This window comes from Mandrillus leucophaeus, unplaced genomic scaffold (assembly GCF_000951045.1).
Source record: "Mandrillus leucophaeus isolate KB7577 unplaced genomic scaffold, Mleu.le_1.0 Scaffold125, whole genome shotgun sequence".
In the NCBI taxonomy this organism is placed as follows: Eukaryota; Metazoa; Chordata; class Mammalia; order Primates; family Cercopithecidae; genus Mandrillus; species Mandrillus leucophaeus.
The window spans coordinates 1,850,876-1,863,004 of NW_012100876.1; the positions used below are offsets into that span (position 1 = coordinate 1,850,876).

Here is a 12,129-nt window from a genome sequence, read left to right on the forward strand (position 1 = left end):
GTGTCTCACACCTGTAATCCCTGCATTTTGGGAAGCAAAGGTGAGTGGATCACCTGAGGTCAGAAGTTCAAGACCAGCCTGGCCAATGTGATGAAACCCCCATCTCTACAAAAAATATAAAAATTAGCCGGGAGTGCTATCAGGTGCCTGTAATCCCAGCTATTCGGGAGGCTGAAGCAGGAGAATCACTTGAACCTGGGAGGCAGTGGTTGCAATGAGCTGAGAACGAACTGCTGTACTCCAGCCTGGGTGACGAGCGAATCTCAAAAAAACAAAAAAACAAAAAACAAAAAAAAAAACACCATTATACATGTAAGAGATGTAACGGTATGGGCATCTGCAACAGACCTAAGCTTTGGCAAAATGAACTGATATGAATTAGTATGAAATATAAAAACAAAATCCACTTTTTAAACTCAACAGGCAAATTATTAATATACATATATAAAAATAAAATAATACGTATGAAAAACAATAAATATATGAAAAACGAAATATATGATTATAGTTAAATAAATAACAGAAAAATAAAAGAATTTACAAACATTGCATATCTGTTCGAGGGTGTGTATTTCACACTGGGAATGGTGTGTAGACTGACCCTCGTGCGTGGATCACACACCTTCAGCAGTGCTGGCCTGGACATGCCCGAAAGGAACTATCAGTCCCGAACTGCCCCATGTCACTCATGGAACTCTCGCTACCCCTGAGAGCTCCTTGTTCTGACTCGGCTCTGAATCTTTGGAAGTTTCTCCCAAGGTCAGGCTGCAGTCTCCTCCTTCAAATTCCAGCCCTTGGTTACTCCAGGCCAGCACAGTGAATAGGGAGGTGGAGCGAAGTGTCCGGCATTGTCCTGGCAAGCTGACTAGAGATAGCAACTGGGGCTCCCAGGTGAAGTATTTGACTCGGCCTCTGCAGGGGTGATGGCATATTCTGTAGTTTGAAGGGGTGTGGTGTGCACTGAGAAGGATGAGGACTGATCATTGCTACCAACAGCTGGTCCCTCCAGCTATCTGCTCAGGGAATTGTTATTTGTGGTTCAATCACAGGGAAGATGAGACAGGTGGGGGAGTCAAGCCCTAGATGGGCTGCAGGTGCTCTTTGTGAAGAGGGAATTTCAGAAGGGAGCCTGGGCCAAGTGCAGGCTTTGGTGTCACACAGCTGGGTTCACAGCCCACTTCACTCCTTACGGGCTGTGTGGCCTGCACAAGTCACTTAACCTCTCTGAGCCTCCATTTCCTCACCTGTATACAGGAGATTATATTTCCATGCAGGGATCAAATGGGACAGTGGCCTGGTACTAGTGGCCTAGGGATTACTGAACAGTGTTATCATGATCATTTCTCCATGTGGACTTTCTAGACAGACAATCCTGTTAGCTCCCATCAAGCTCCTTGGAAAAGGCCCATCTGCCTGCAGGTATTAAGTGGACTGGAAGTTGGAGATGGGTTTGGAGTCTTGCTGTTCTGGTCGCAAGGCCATGTGGATGACCTCCTGCACCAGCTCTCCAGGATCAGACACTGCTCCAGCATTCAGACAGAGAACACGCCTTTCCCACCTTTCAGGTCATTTGATCTTCACACAAACCAGAGACACAGTGAATGTGCAGGGTTTGGTGAGATGGTGCTGTCTTCTAGAGGAGTTGTACTGTCTTCTAGAGGAGTTAAGCGATCTTCCCAAGGTCACACAGTTCAGAAGTAGAGGCACGAATGAATCTATGCTGTGGGTGTCCTCATGCCCTCGCCGTAGTGGAAGATCATGTTGTCCATGGATTCTAAGCCCAGCCCCTCACATTCCAGGGCTGGAAGGGCCCATGGTTAGTTAGCCCAATTGTGCCCCTGACTTGACAGCCTGGGAACTGAAGCCCAGAGAGGACATGCAGTTATGCAGAGGCTCTGGCTGCCAGCTCAGTGCTCTTCCCACTGTGCCTCTGTGCCAGAGTTAGTGTCTTCATGTGTCACATGGCAGGGTGACATAGGGTTGTGGTTGAGGACATTATCCTATGGTCAGCCTGTATGAGTGCCAATCCCAGATGTATCATCCTGTATACCTGGGTGAAACAACCTCTCTGTGGCTCAGTTTCCTGGATTGTAAAAGGGGCAGAATATAATAATACATCATGTGCTGTATAAGCACGTTTTAGTTACAGATGCACTACGTATAGGAAGGTGGTCCTATGAGGTTATAAGGTAATTGTACTGTACCTTTCTATGTTTAACTACATCTAGATACACAAATACCACTGTGTTATAATTGCCCTCAGTGTTCAGTACAGTATTATGCTGTACAGCAGAAGCAGAGGAGATATGAATGAGGAGCATTTGATGGCAACCTTCTATGTCTGGAAGTTAAACTGATTCTTTTTCCAGTAGTGGTTAGGAGTTTGCTTTTCATATAAATATATCTATGGGAATAGGAGTCATTTGAAACAGAAACATTACATCACATATTGGTGCAGGTGATCGCAGTACTGGCAGGCATCCTTCCAATTCTGTTAAGGGGACAGGGACTGTCTTGCTCATGGCTTTATATTTCTGGTGTGAATCCCTATTTTGTGGGAAGAGTGTAGGACTCTGTCAGGGCTACAGGACAATGCTCATGTGAGTGATGAGTCAGACAGAGGACACACAGGGAGGGACACCAGGCCTGGCTTTTTTTTTGTTTTGTTTTGTTTTTTTGCCTGGAGTAAAAATGTCATCTGTGCTATCGTATGAGTCTGTTTTGGAGGCTATAACCAGATAACATAGACTGGGTAATTTGTAACACCAGAAGCTTGTTTCTGTCAGTTCTGGAGGATGAGGTATAAGGCCAAGTTACCAGCATATTTGGAGTCTTGTGAGGGTCTTATTCTTCCTCTTGGGCCCTCACATGGTGGCAGGGGTTAAAGAAGACGCTTCTTCGGGCGTCTTTTATTAAGGCTCTAGTCCCACTCATGAGCGCGTTGTCCTCTCAGTGTAGTCACCTCTAAAATGCATCAGCTCTTAAAAGCAACACTGGGAATCAGAATTCAACACATGAATTTTGGAAGGGTACACGCATTCCTGCCCTAGCAGCCATGATTGACACTAATGAAATCGTAGCTAATGTTGTGGAGCACTCACGATGTACGAGGTAGCATTCTAAGTTCTCTACATACACTAAATCATTTACTTTTATGAAACTATCCCTATTACACTCATGTATCACTTAATAATGGGAATACATTCTGATAAACCCATCTTTAAGGAATTTCATCTTTGTGCAGACATCACAGAGTGTTGATTAGGTAGGATGATGACCTACTACGCACATAGACTACACATAGATTGTATGGTGTGGCCTATTGCTCCTAGGGTTCAAAGCTCTACAGCATGTTACTGAATATTATAGGCAATTGTAACACAATGGTAAATATTTGTGCATCTAAACATAGCTCAACATTAAAAAGTCCAGTAAAATGTCTTTATTATAACCTTATGGGACCATCATTATATACACTGTCTAGAGTTGGCCAATATGGTATTTTTTGGCACATGAGTACATTCTACCCCTTTACACTGCAGGAAACTGAAACCCAGAGAGGTTATGTCACCGACATATAAGTGACGCTGCTGGGTTTTGCATACATGCAGGTTGACTGCAGCAACATGCCCTCAATCACAACCTTCTGTCACCTGTTCATGAAAACCATGAGGACTCTGAACCTGCCACAGAGGCAGATTGGGAAGAGCACTGAGTTGGCAGTCAGAGCCTGTGCATAGCTCTGGGTCTTCTCTGGAATTCAGCTGCCCAGCTGCCTTCAAGGGCACAACAGGGCTAACTGGCCACGGGCCCTTCCAGCTCTGGACTGTGAGGGGCTGGGCTTAGCATCCGCTGACATCATGATCTGCTGCTATGTTGAGCACATGAGGACAGCCATAGCATAGATTCATTTGTCCCTTTACTTCTGAGCTGTGTGACCTTGGGCAGATTGCTTAACTCCTCTAGAAGACAGTACAATCTCGCAGACCCTGTACATTCAATATGTCTCTGGTTTGTGTGAAGATCAATGACTCAAAGTGTGGGAAAGGCTTGTTCTCTGTCCAAATGCTGCAGCGGTGTATCATCCTGGAGAATTTTGTGCAGGAGGTCATCCGTATGCCCTTGAGACCAGATCAACAAGAGACCCATCTTCAACTTCCAGTCCACATCATACCTCCAGGCGGATTAGTGTTACCCAAGGAGCCTGATGGGATGCACACGTGGACAAATGATTATAACAGCACTGTTTATTAAGGCCAAGCCAGGTGCCAGGGTACTGTCACACTTAATCCCTACATAAATTTATAATCTGCTTTCTACAAGTCAGGAAATGGAGACATAGAGAGGTTAAGGGACTTGTGCCAGCTCCACAGCCAGGAAGGTGTGAAGTGGGCTGTGAATCTGGTTATGTGACACCCAGACTTGCACATGACCCAGGCTGCCTTCTGAATTGCCCTTTTCACAAAGGGCACCTGCAGGCAAGTATGGTCCTGACTCCTGGGCCACTTGACTCATCTTCCTCTGTGATTGAACAGCAATAGCAATTCCCTGAAGCAGTAGCCAGAGGAACCTACTGTTGGCCTAACTACCAGTCACCAGGGTGATGCCTCACTCCTTCTTGATGAACAGCAACACACCTTCCAGCTGCAGAATATGCCGTCACCCCTGCATTGGCACACGACATCCTTCATCTGGACCCAGTCCTTCTCATGACTCTGCATTGCCACGATGATGCTTTCCTCCACATCCCCAGTCACTTTGCTCCCCTGAGTTAATCAAGGTTGGAATTTAAAGAACAAAAGTAGCTTAATCTTGGGAGAAACTGCCAAAGATTCAGACGCAAGTCACTACAGGGAGCACTCAGGGGTCAGCGAGTGTCCTGTTGGTGACACCATCCAGTCAGGACTGATGGTTCCTTGTGAGGATGTCATGACCACTGCTGCTCAAAGTGTGTAATCTACACACTAGGGCCTGTGTGCTATTTACAGTCTGTAGTGCACAGCATTCATCAACATATATGTAGATTATAAAGTTGTAATTTTCCTGGTATTTCTTTTTATATTGATTGAACTTTTTCTTGTTGAGTCTAAAAATGGATTTTGTAATTTTTTTATGAGGTCTCCTTCTGTCACCCAGACTGTGGTGCAATGGTGAAAATATGGCTCACTGCAGCCTTCAGTTCCTGAGTTAGATGGATTCTCCTGCCTCAGCCTCCAAGTAGCTAGGATTACAGACTTGCATTACCATACTTTGCAAAGTGTTTGTTTATTTATTTAGAGACAGGAGTCTCCCTATGTTGCCAAGGCTAGTCTCAAACTCCTGGTGTCAAGTGGTCCTCCCATTTGCCTCTCAAAATATGGGGAATATAGGTGTGAGTCATGCTACTCAGCCAGATTTTGTATGTTGAATTTAGTTTCATGATTTCCATCATTAGTATTATTTCATTTACCAAGGTTTAGGTGTGGAATGGATAGGAATGAAAAACCCCTCCTTCATCCTGGAGTTTGAGAAGCCTCGTGTAGAAGTAAATAACTAAAGAGTTTGATTCCATCCCCTGTAGTTACTTTTGAATCTGAAATCCAAAGAGGAATTGAAGTTGGACAGAGAAATCAGAGAAGAAACAGGAGGCATTCAGAATTTTCTGTGCGGCATTTGAGAATGAAGGTGGTCTTGTATCCCGGATCCCCACCAATGCCCTGACGATGTGCTATTCCTTTCTGCAAAAGAGGAAGCACAGTGAGGCAGCTTGGCTTGCCTTAAGGCACTTGGATTGTTAGGGGCTCACATTTCCATCTAGAGCCCAGGAGTCTGCATTCCCAGTTCAATCCCTGATCCCAGTCTCTGATTTCCAAAACACGCAAGGGAAACTGAAGGCAGAACCATGTCTAAAGTGTTTAATTACCACTCACATATTTCATAGGAAAAGGAATGTAGCAAACCGGTCAAGGTGGTATAAAAAAAAAATCTAGGTTTGTACATGTCTGGCTATTAACATCTGTGAGAAAGGCTGTCCTGGCATCAGTCGCAGCAGCTGCATGTCTCTGACGCCCCTTTGCAGACATAGCCCTGGGCACACTTGGCACAGCCCACGCGGTAGCGGGAGCAGCAGCCTGGGGAAGAAGAGGAGCGTGAGAGGTCACAACTGACTCGCCCAGGGAACTCCCTGCCCAACAGAGCCTCCAGCTCCAAAGGACCCTTAGTTCAGGATGGCATGGCTTTGTCAGGAGACAGCTAGGGAATACTTGGGGTAGGTCTTCCTATGAGAAAGCTGTCCAGCCCCAAAGGCGCCCTGGACAGGGCAGAAGACTGGAAAGGCAGTGACAAGGTATGGGGAGAAAGGAAGGCCAGTTCCCCAAAAGCATGCCTCCAGGGCCAGCCTTGGGTTCCCTCCCAACCTTAGCCACAGACAATGGAGATGGCCCCGCACTCACTCTTCTTGCAGGAGGTGCATTTACACTCTTTGCACGTGCAGGAGCCGGCGCAGGAGCAGGAGTCACCTGTGAGAAAGAGAAAAAGCCAGTGAGCCGTGAGTGAGATGCAGAAGATATAGCAGTGAGTTAATGAGTGTCCATTGCCCAAGACACAGAACCCGGGAGCCCCTTACCAGCCGCGCAGGAGCAGTTGGGGTCCATTGCAACCCGAGGAGAGGCTGGAGTTCCCAAGCCAGAAGAGAAGAGGCAGTGGTGCACGTGGAAGGCGTGGTGGAGCTCAACAGCCAGCGACTGCTTTTATAGTCAGCGGAGGGGGCCGGGCGCAGACGCCTTGCCCCGCCCTTGCACCCGCCCTGCCCAGTCTGCCCCGCCGGCCGTCCTGGGCTGGGCTGTGCGCAATAGATGGGCCAGGTGCAATGTCCCTTGAGCTCAGCGGGGTGCACACCGTGGGACGGCCCCTTTCACACCGGCTCGCGAGGGAGGCGCTGTGCGGCTTCTCTCACCCTGCCGGGCCTTCCCAACTTCCCTGAGGTTGCCTGCTACACCCGCCCCTTGGCGTTCTGCCTACCCCAGTATTCTGTCTTTTCCCGCACTTTCACCAACGCCCAGGTCTCTAGTCAATAGCTAAGCCTTTCCTGGAGTCGAGGGTAACCCCAGTCTTGTGCTCCACTTTCTGGATCTGCCAAAGCAAGGAACATAGCAAGGCAGCAGTGTGCAAAGGGCAGGCCAAGGGTGCAAACTTCACATCTCTGGCCTTATCCGCCCTGTCCCCGGTTCCTATCTCAGTCCTTTGGTCACGTTTCTCCTGTGCACAGCAACACGGAAGACACAGGGCTCTGCCTCTCTCTCTTCCATTCTCCACTCTTGAGGGCCTGAGTGGGCACCTTTGTCCAGGTCCTCCTTTGCATAAATCTCTCCAGGGTCTCCCCACAGCTTAGCCGGGTACCCTAATACAGGATGGCAGTTTTGAAAGTGTGGGATGTCCCTAGAAGAGGGATCATTGAAGGTGATATGAAGATCCTGCATTAAATTAGAAAGCAAGAGAGCTGCTTATTTTTCCTTCCATGTTTCTATTGCTCTACGGTTACACGGGTCTGGGTTTGGTCCTGTTTAGTCACTTTCTTTGAACCCTCACAACAACCATAAAGGGACATGTGTTCTATTTATGAACCTGTATTCCTAATCTGGACAATGACAATACCAGCAGTTCAAGCCACTAGCCCAGGGTCAGGGGGCTGGGAAGTGGCACTGATGGGTGTGAATCCTGTCAGCTTCTCAAGGGAGAAAGGTCGGTGATGAAGTTTCCCTATGGCTTAGATATGTTTATCTCTTCACTGCTTGAAATCTTTAAACAAAACCAAGCATCAAGGTCAGTCCTAGAAGCAAAACAGAGACATAGAGGGATATGAATAAGCATACTTTGATGGGAGGGAGACAGGGCCCTGTGCCTTCCGTGTTTCTGTGAACAGCAGAAACGTGGTGGAAGAACTGAGGTGGGAACAGGAACAGGGACAGGCAATGCCAGAGATCCGAAGGTTGCATCCTCCGCCTGTCCCTTGCACACTACTCCCTTGCTATGCTCCCTCCTCCCGCCAATCCAGACAGTCGAACAAGAGACTGGGGTTGCACTGGGACTCCAGGAAAGGCTTAGCTGTAGACAAGGGGGTGGGCAGGCCCCGGGGTGTGGGGCGCAGGTCAGCATTTCCGGGCACGCGGAACGCCAAGGAGTGGGAGTAGCAGGTAATCTTGGGGAACTGGGAAGGCCCCGCAGGGTGAGAGAAGCAGCTCACCCGGGTGCACAGCGCCTCCCGCGCTAGCCGGTGGGAAAGGGGCGGCCAGGCGGTGTGCACCGACCTGCGTTCACCGTGCTTTGCGCCCGGCCCGTCTGCTGCGCACAGGCCAGCCCAGGTCCGCGGGCGGCTGGGACTCAGGAGGGCGAGTGCAAGGGCGGGGCGGGATTTCTGCTCCCGGCCCGCTCCCCGACTATAAGAGTAGCCGCTGGCTGTGGAGCTGCACCACGCACTCCAGGTGCTCCACCGCCTCTTGGCTTCTCGCTTGGGAACTCCAGAGTCTCGCCTCAGCTTGCAATGGACCCCAACTGCTCCTGCGCCGCTGGTAAGGGGCGCCCGGGTCTGTGCCTTGGGATGCCAAATTCCCAGACACCATGGAGAGTGTCCCTGGGTTTGAGGAGGTCGCGTTTTGCGATCTGAGGTGAGGGGACTACTTTACTTCGTCCAGTGCTTTCCTCTTGGTCAAGCTCCTGACAGCATTGCCCTCCTCCCTGTGCCTCTGTGTCAGAGTTGAGGGTCCTGAGGCTCAAGGCTGTCCTGCTCCACATCATCCCGTTGGTCACGAGGCTGCTGGCTGAGCCTCAATTATCTAACCAGGCTCTGAGCATCTGGATTGGATGGGAGGCAAGGGACATTGCCTCTTCGGGGTTCAGGACAGAATGTGGAAGTCGCAGTCTTCCCGGGCTGTGCCTGGAGACTGGGACTTACCTTTGGAATACAAATGGAGGGGGCTCGGTTTTCCCAACATGAAAGGAGAGGAGATGGGGCTTCTCTTTCTCTGCTGAGTGGGAAAGGAGCTCTGAGGGCTGGCCCTGCACAGAGGAGGGGGAACTGGACACTCATAGACCCACTGCTGTATCTTCTGCATCTCATTCACCACTCGCCGGCTTTTTCTCTTCCTTGCAGGTGGCTCCTGTACCTGCGCCGGCTCCTGCAAGTGCAAAGAGTGCAAATGCACCTCCTGCAAGAAGAGTGAGTGCGGGGCCATCTCCAGGAATCTGGGGCTGTGGCTAAGGTTGGGAGGGAACCCAAGGCTGACACTGAGTGCTTGCTTCTGGGGAACTGGCCTTCCTTTGCCCCAGTTGGCTGTGTCATTCCCTCTCCAGGCTTTCTGCCCTGAGTTCAGATGGAGCAGGACAGCATTTTTCTCTTGGGACACAAACCCCAACTGTACCATCTGTGGTTTCAGAACAGAGCTGTGCCACACGAAAAAAGCATCCTCCGGGTCTGGCGTCTGAGCTCGAGCCAGGCTTGCTATTGGGGCAGGGAGGTGCCTGGTCCGGTCTACTGCCACCTCTCACTCTCCCCTTCTTCCCCAGGCTGCTGCTCCTGCTGCCCCGTGAGCTGTGCCAAGTGTGCCCAGGGCTGCGTCTGCAAAGGGGCGTCGGAGAAGTGCAGCTGCTGTGCCTGATGTGGGAAGAGCTCTGCTCCCAGGTGTAAATAGAGCAACCTGCACAACCTGGAGGTTTTTTTACATACAACCCCTAGCCATTTGCTGCGTGTCCTATTATATTAAATATGTGAATGACAATAAAACAATTTTGACTTGAATCTTACTGTGGTCTTCTTTGTGTGTCTTGGAAAAAAATGGACTTGGGTGGGGGTTAAACCTCGAGTTTAGATAGCAGGCTCTGGATGGAAATGTGAGCCACTAATAATGTGAACACTTTTAGGCCAGCCAGGTTACCTCATTGAGTTTACACTTCTGTAAAATGGGATTGCACTGTGCACACAATATGGGTGGGGACCATACATGATCGCTTCCAGTCTCATGCCAAACGTAGCACAGAAACTGCGTCCCTCATTTTTATTTTCTGATTTTCCTGCCCAACCTCAGATCCACATTGGATTTGAGGCTTAAAAGTGGCTACAGTGCTGGTACTCAACTCCTCAGTTCCTTGAATCCTACAAGGGTGCTAGGCTTTGGATGTTTTGTCACTGCCAAATCTCATGTTGAAATGTGACTTCCAATATTGCAGGTGAGGCCAAGTGGGAGCTTTTGGGGTCATGAGGACAGATCCCTAAAGAATGGCTTGGTGCCATCCCATGGTGAAGAGTGAGTTCTTCCTCTGGTAGGCCACTCCAGAGCTGACTGTTTAAAAGAGCCAGGCACTGTCCCCTTCTCTCTCTTGCTCCCTGTCTCTCCATGTGATGTACCTGCTCCCCCTTGGTCTTCTGCCAGGATTGCAGGCTTCCTGTGGCCCTCATCAGAGGCAGATGCCTGCACCACACTCTGCACAGCCTGCAGAAGCAGAAATCAAAACAAACTTCTTTTCTTTATAAATTACCTAGTCTCAGGGATTCCATTAGAGCAATGCAAACAGGCTAGCACAATGGGGCTTTTCAAACACTTTGGTGAAGGACAGTTTTTACTTCCTATCCATCACAGACTTAAACCTTGGTAAATGTAATAGTATCGATCATAGAGATAATGAGATAAAACACCACATACAAAACCCATTTTTTAGATCCAACAGGAAAGCAGTTCAATAAATCCATAAAGAAATAGGAAAATGAAAGATGTACAAACTTTGAACATATGATGATGTGCATTGTGGCCCAGAAACAACAAACCAGACCAGGCGTGGTGGCTCAGGCCTATAAACCCAGCACTTTGGGAGGCCAAGGTAGGTGGATAACTAGAGGCCAGCAGTTTAAGACCTGTCTGACCAACATGATGAAACCTCATCTCTACTAAAAATACAAAAATTAATCGGGCATGATGGAATGCGTCTGTAATCCCAGCCACTTGGGAGGCTGAGGCATAAGAGTTGCCTGAACCCCGGAGGCAGAGGTTGTGGTGCACCACGATTGTGTCACTACAGTCCAGCCTGGGCAACTGAGACCCTGTCCCAAAACAAGAAAAGAAAGGAAACAGCAAACTGGCCCCAGTGTGTGGCTCTCACACCTTGAGCAGCACTGCCCAGCACATCCCCACAAGGAACCATCAGGCTTGGCCTGCCCAGTGTCACTGACAGGACACTCGCTGACCCCTGAGAGCTCCCTGTTGTGACTGGGCTCTGAATCTTTGGAAATTCCTCCCAAACTCAGGCTGAATTTGCTCTTCTTTCAAATTGCAGCCCTTGACTACTTCCAACCAGTAAAGTGACTGGGAATATGGAAGGACATGCCCGGCATGTCCCTGGCAAAATGAAGTGTGTGTGATCATGGGTTCCACATGAAATGCTTCACGCCTGCTCATGCAGAAATGACGGCGGATTCTGCAGTTTGGAGGGTGTGGTGGTGCTCAGTAGGAAGGAGTAAGGCCCTGGCTGACTTGTAATTAAAACCAACAATCAGTTTCTCTGGCTATGTGGAGGGAACGCTATTTGATGTTCAATCAAAGAGGAAGATGATCCTTCTGTCCTGGAGGTCAGGACCATGCTTGCCCACTGCTTCCCTGTGAAGAGGAGACTTCAGAAGGCAGCCTGTGCCTAGGGCACGGGTTTTGGTGTCAGGCAGTCCTGGTTCACAGCCCACCTCACCATGTACTGGCTGTGTGGCCTGACTGCATCACTTAAACTCTCTGAGCCTCCAGTTCCTTATTTGTAGAAACCAGATTATATCTCAAAGCAGGGATTACATGACAGCATAATCTGGCCCCTGGCTAGGGTTTAATAAACAGTAGCAATGATGATCATTCACTCTACACTGCCTTTTTTAGAGAATGAAGCCTGTTAAATCCCAAAGCTAAGAGAAATTGTTATGCCCAGACCGTTTATTCCCCGAAGACCACCAGAGTCCAGAGTCAAAGCTAAGCAGCAAGGATCTTTATTACAGGTTCGAACCTGGAACTCTCCCTCGCTCGAGAAACGAGACGGGCAGGAGAGCTCCCCCACTGAGCTCCGAACAATGTTATATAGTCTAAGAAAAGTGGGCATAGAGTTATTATACAAATCAGATATATG

At 49.0% G+C, this 12,129-nt stretch overlaps 2 protein-coding genes across 3 annotated transcripts in view; one reads left to right on the top strand and one right to left on the bottom strand.

Moving 5' to 3' along the window:
- LOC105533428 (metallothionein-1E) overlaps positions 1-9,769 on the top strand; it is a 17,194-nt gene extending 7,425 nt beyond the window's left edge. The window contains exons 2-4 of the mRNA XM_011971894.1: positions 8,513-8,546; positions 9,128-9,193; positions 9,541-9,769. Coding sequence (XP_011827284.1) covers positions 8,519-8,546; positions 9,128-9,193; positions 9,541-9,632 — 186 coding nt within the window. The 5' untranslated portion in view covers positions 8,513-8,518 and the 3' untranslated portion in view covers positions 9,633-9,769. The remainder of the gene's footprint in view (positions 1-8,512; positions 8,547-9,127; positions 9,194-9,540) is intronic.
- Positions 5,881-6,923, bottom strand: LOC105533424 (metallothionein-2-like). Of its 2 annotated transcripts, none has more exons than XM_011971891.1 (3): positions 6,605-6,923; positions 6,432-6,497; positions 5,881-6,110 (listed from the first exon to the last, which is right to left on the bottom strand). In XM_011971891.1, the coding sequence occupies exons 1-3, from the start codon at positions 6,630-6,632 to the stop codon at positions 6,019-6,021; spliced, it is 186 nt and encodes a 61-aa protein (XP_011827281.1). In that variant the 5' UTR covers positions 6,633-6,923; the 3' UTR covers positions 5,881-6,018. The 2 variants fall into 2 exon arrangements, with proteins under 2 accessions (XP_011827281.1, XP_011827282.1); XM_011971892.1 differs by having other exon boundaries at positions 6,396-6,497; positions 6,605-6,748.
- Positions 9,770-12,129: the final 2,360 nt, after the last annotated feature.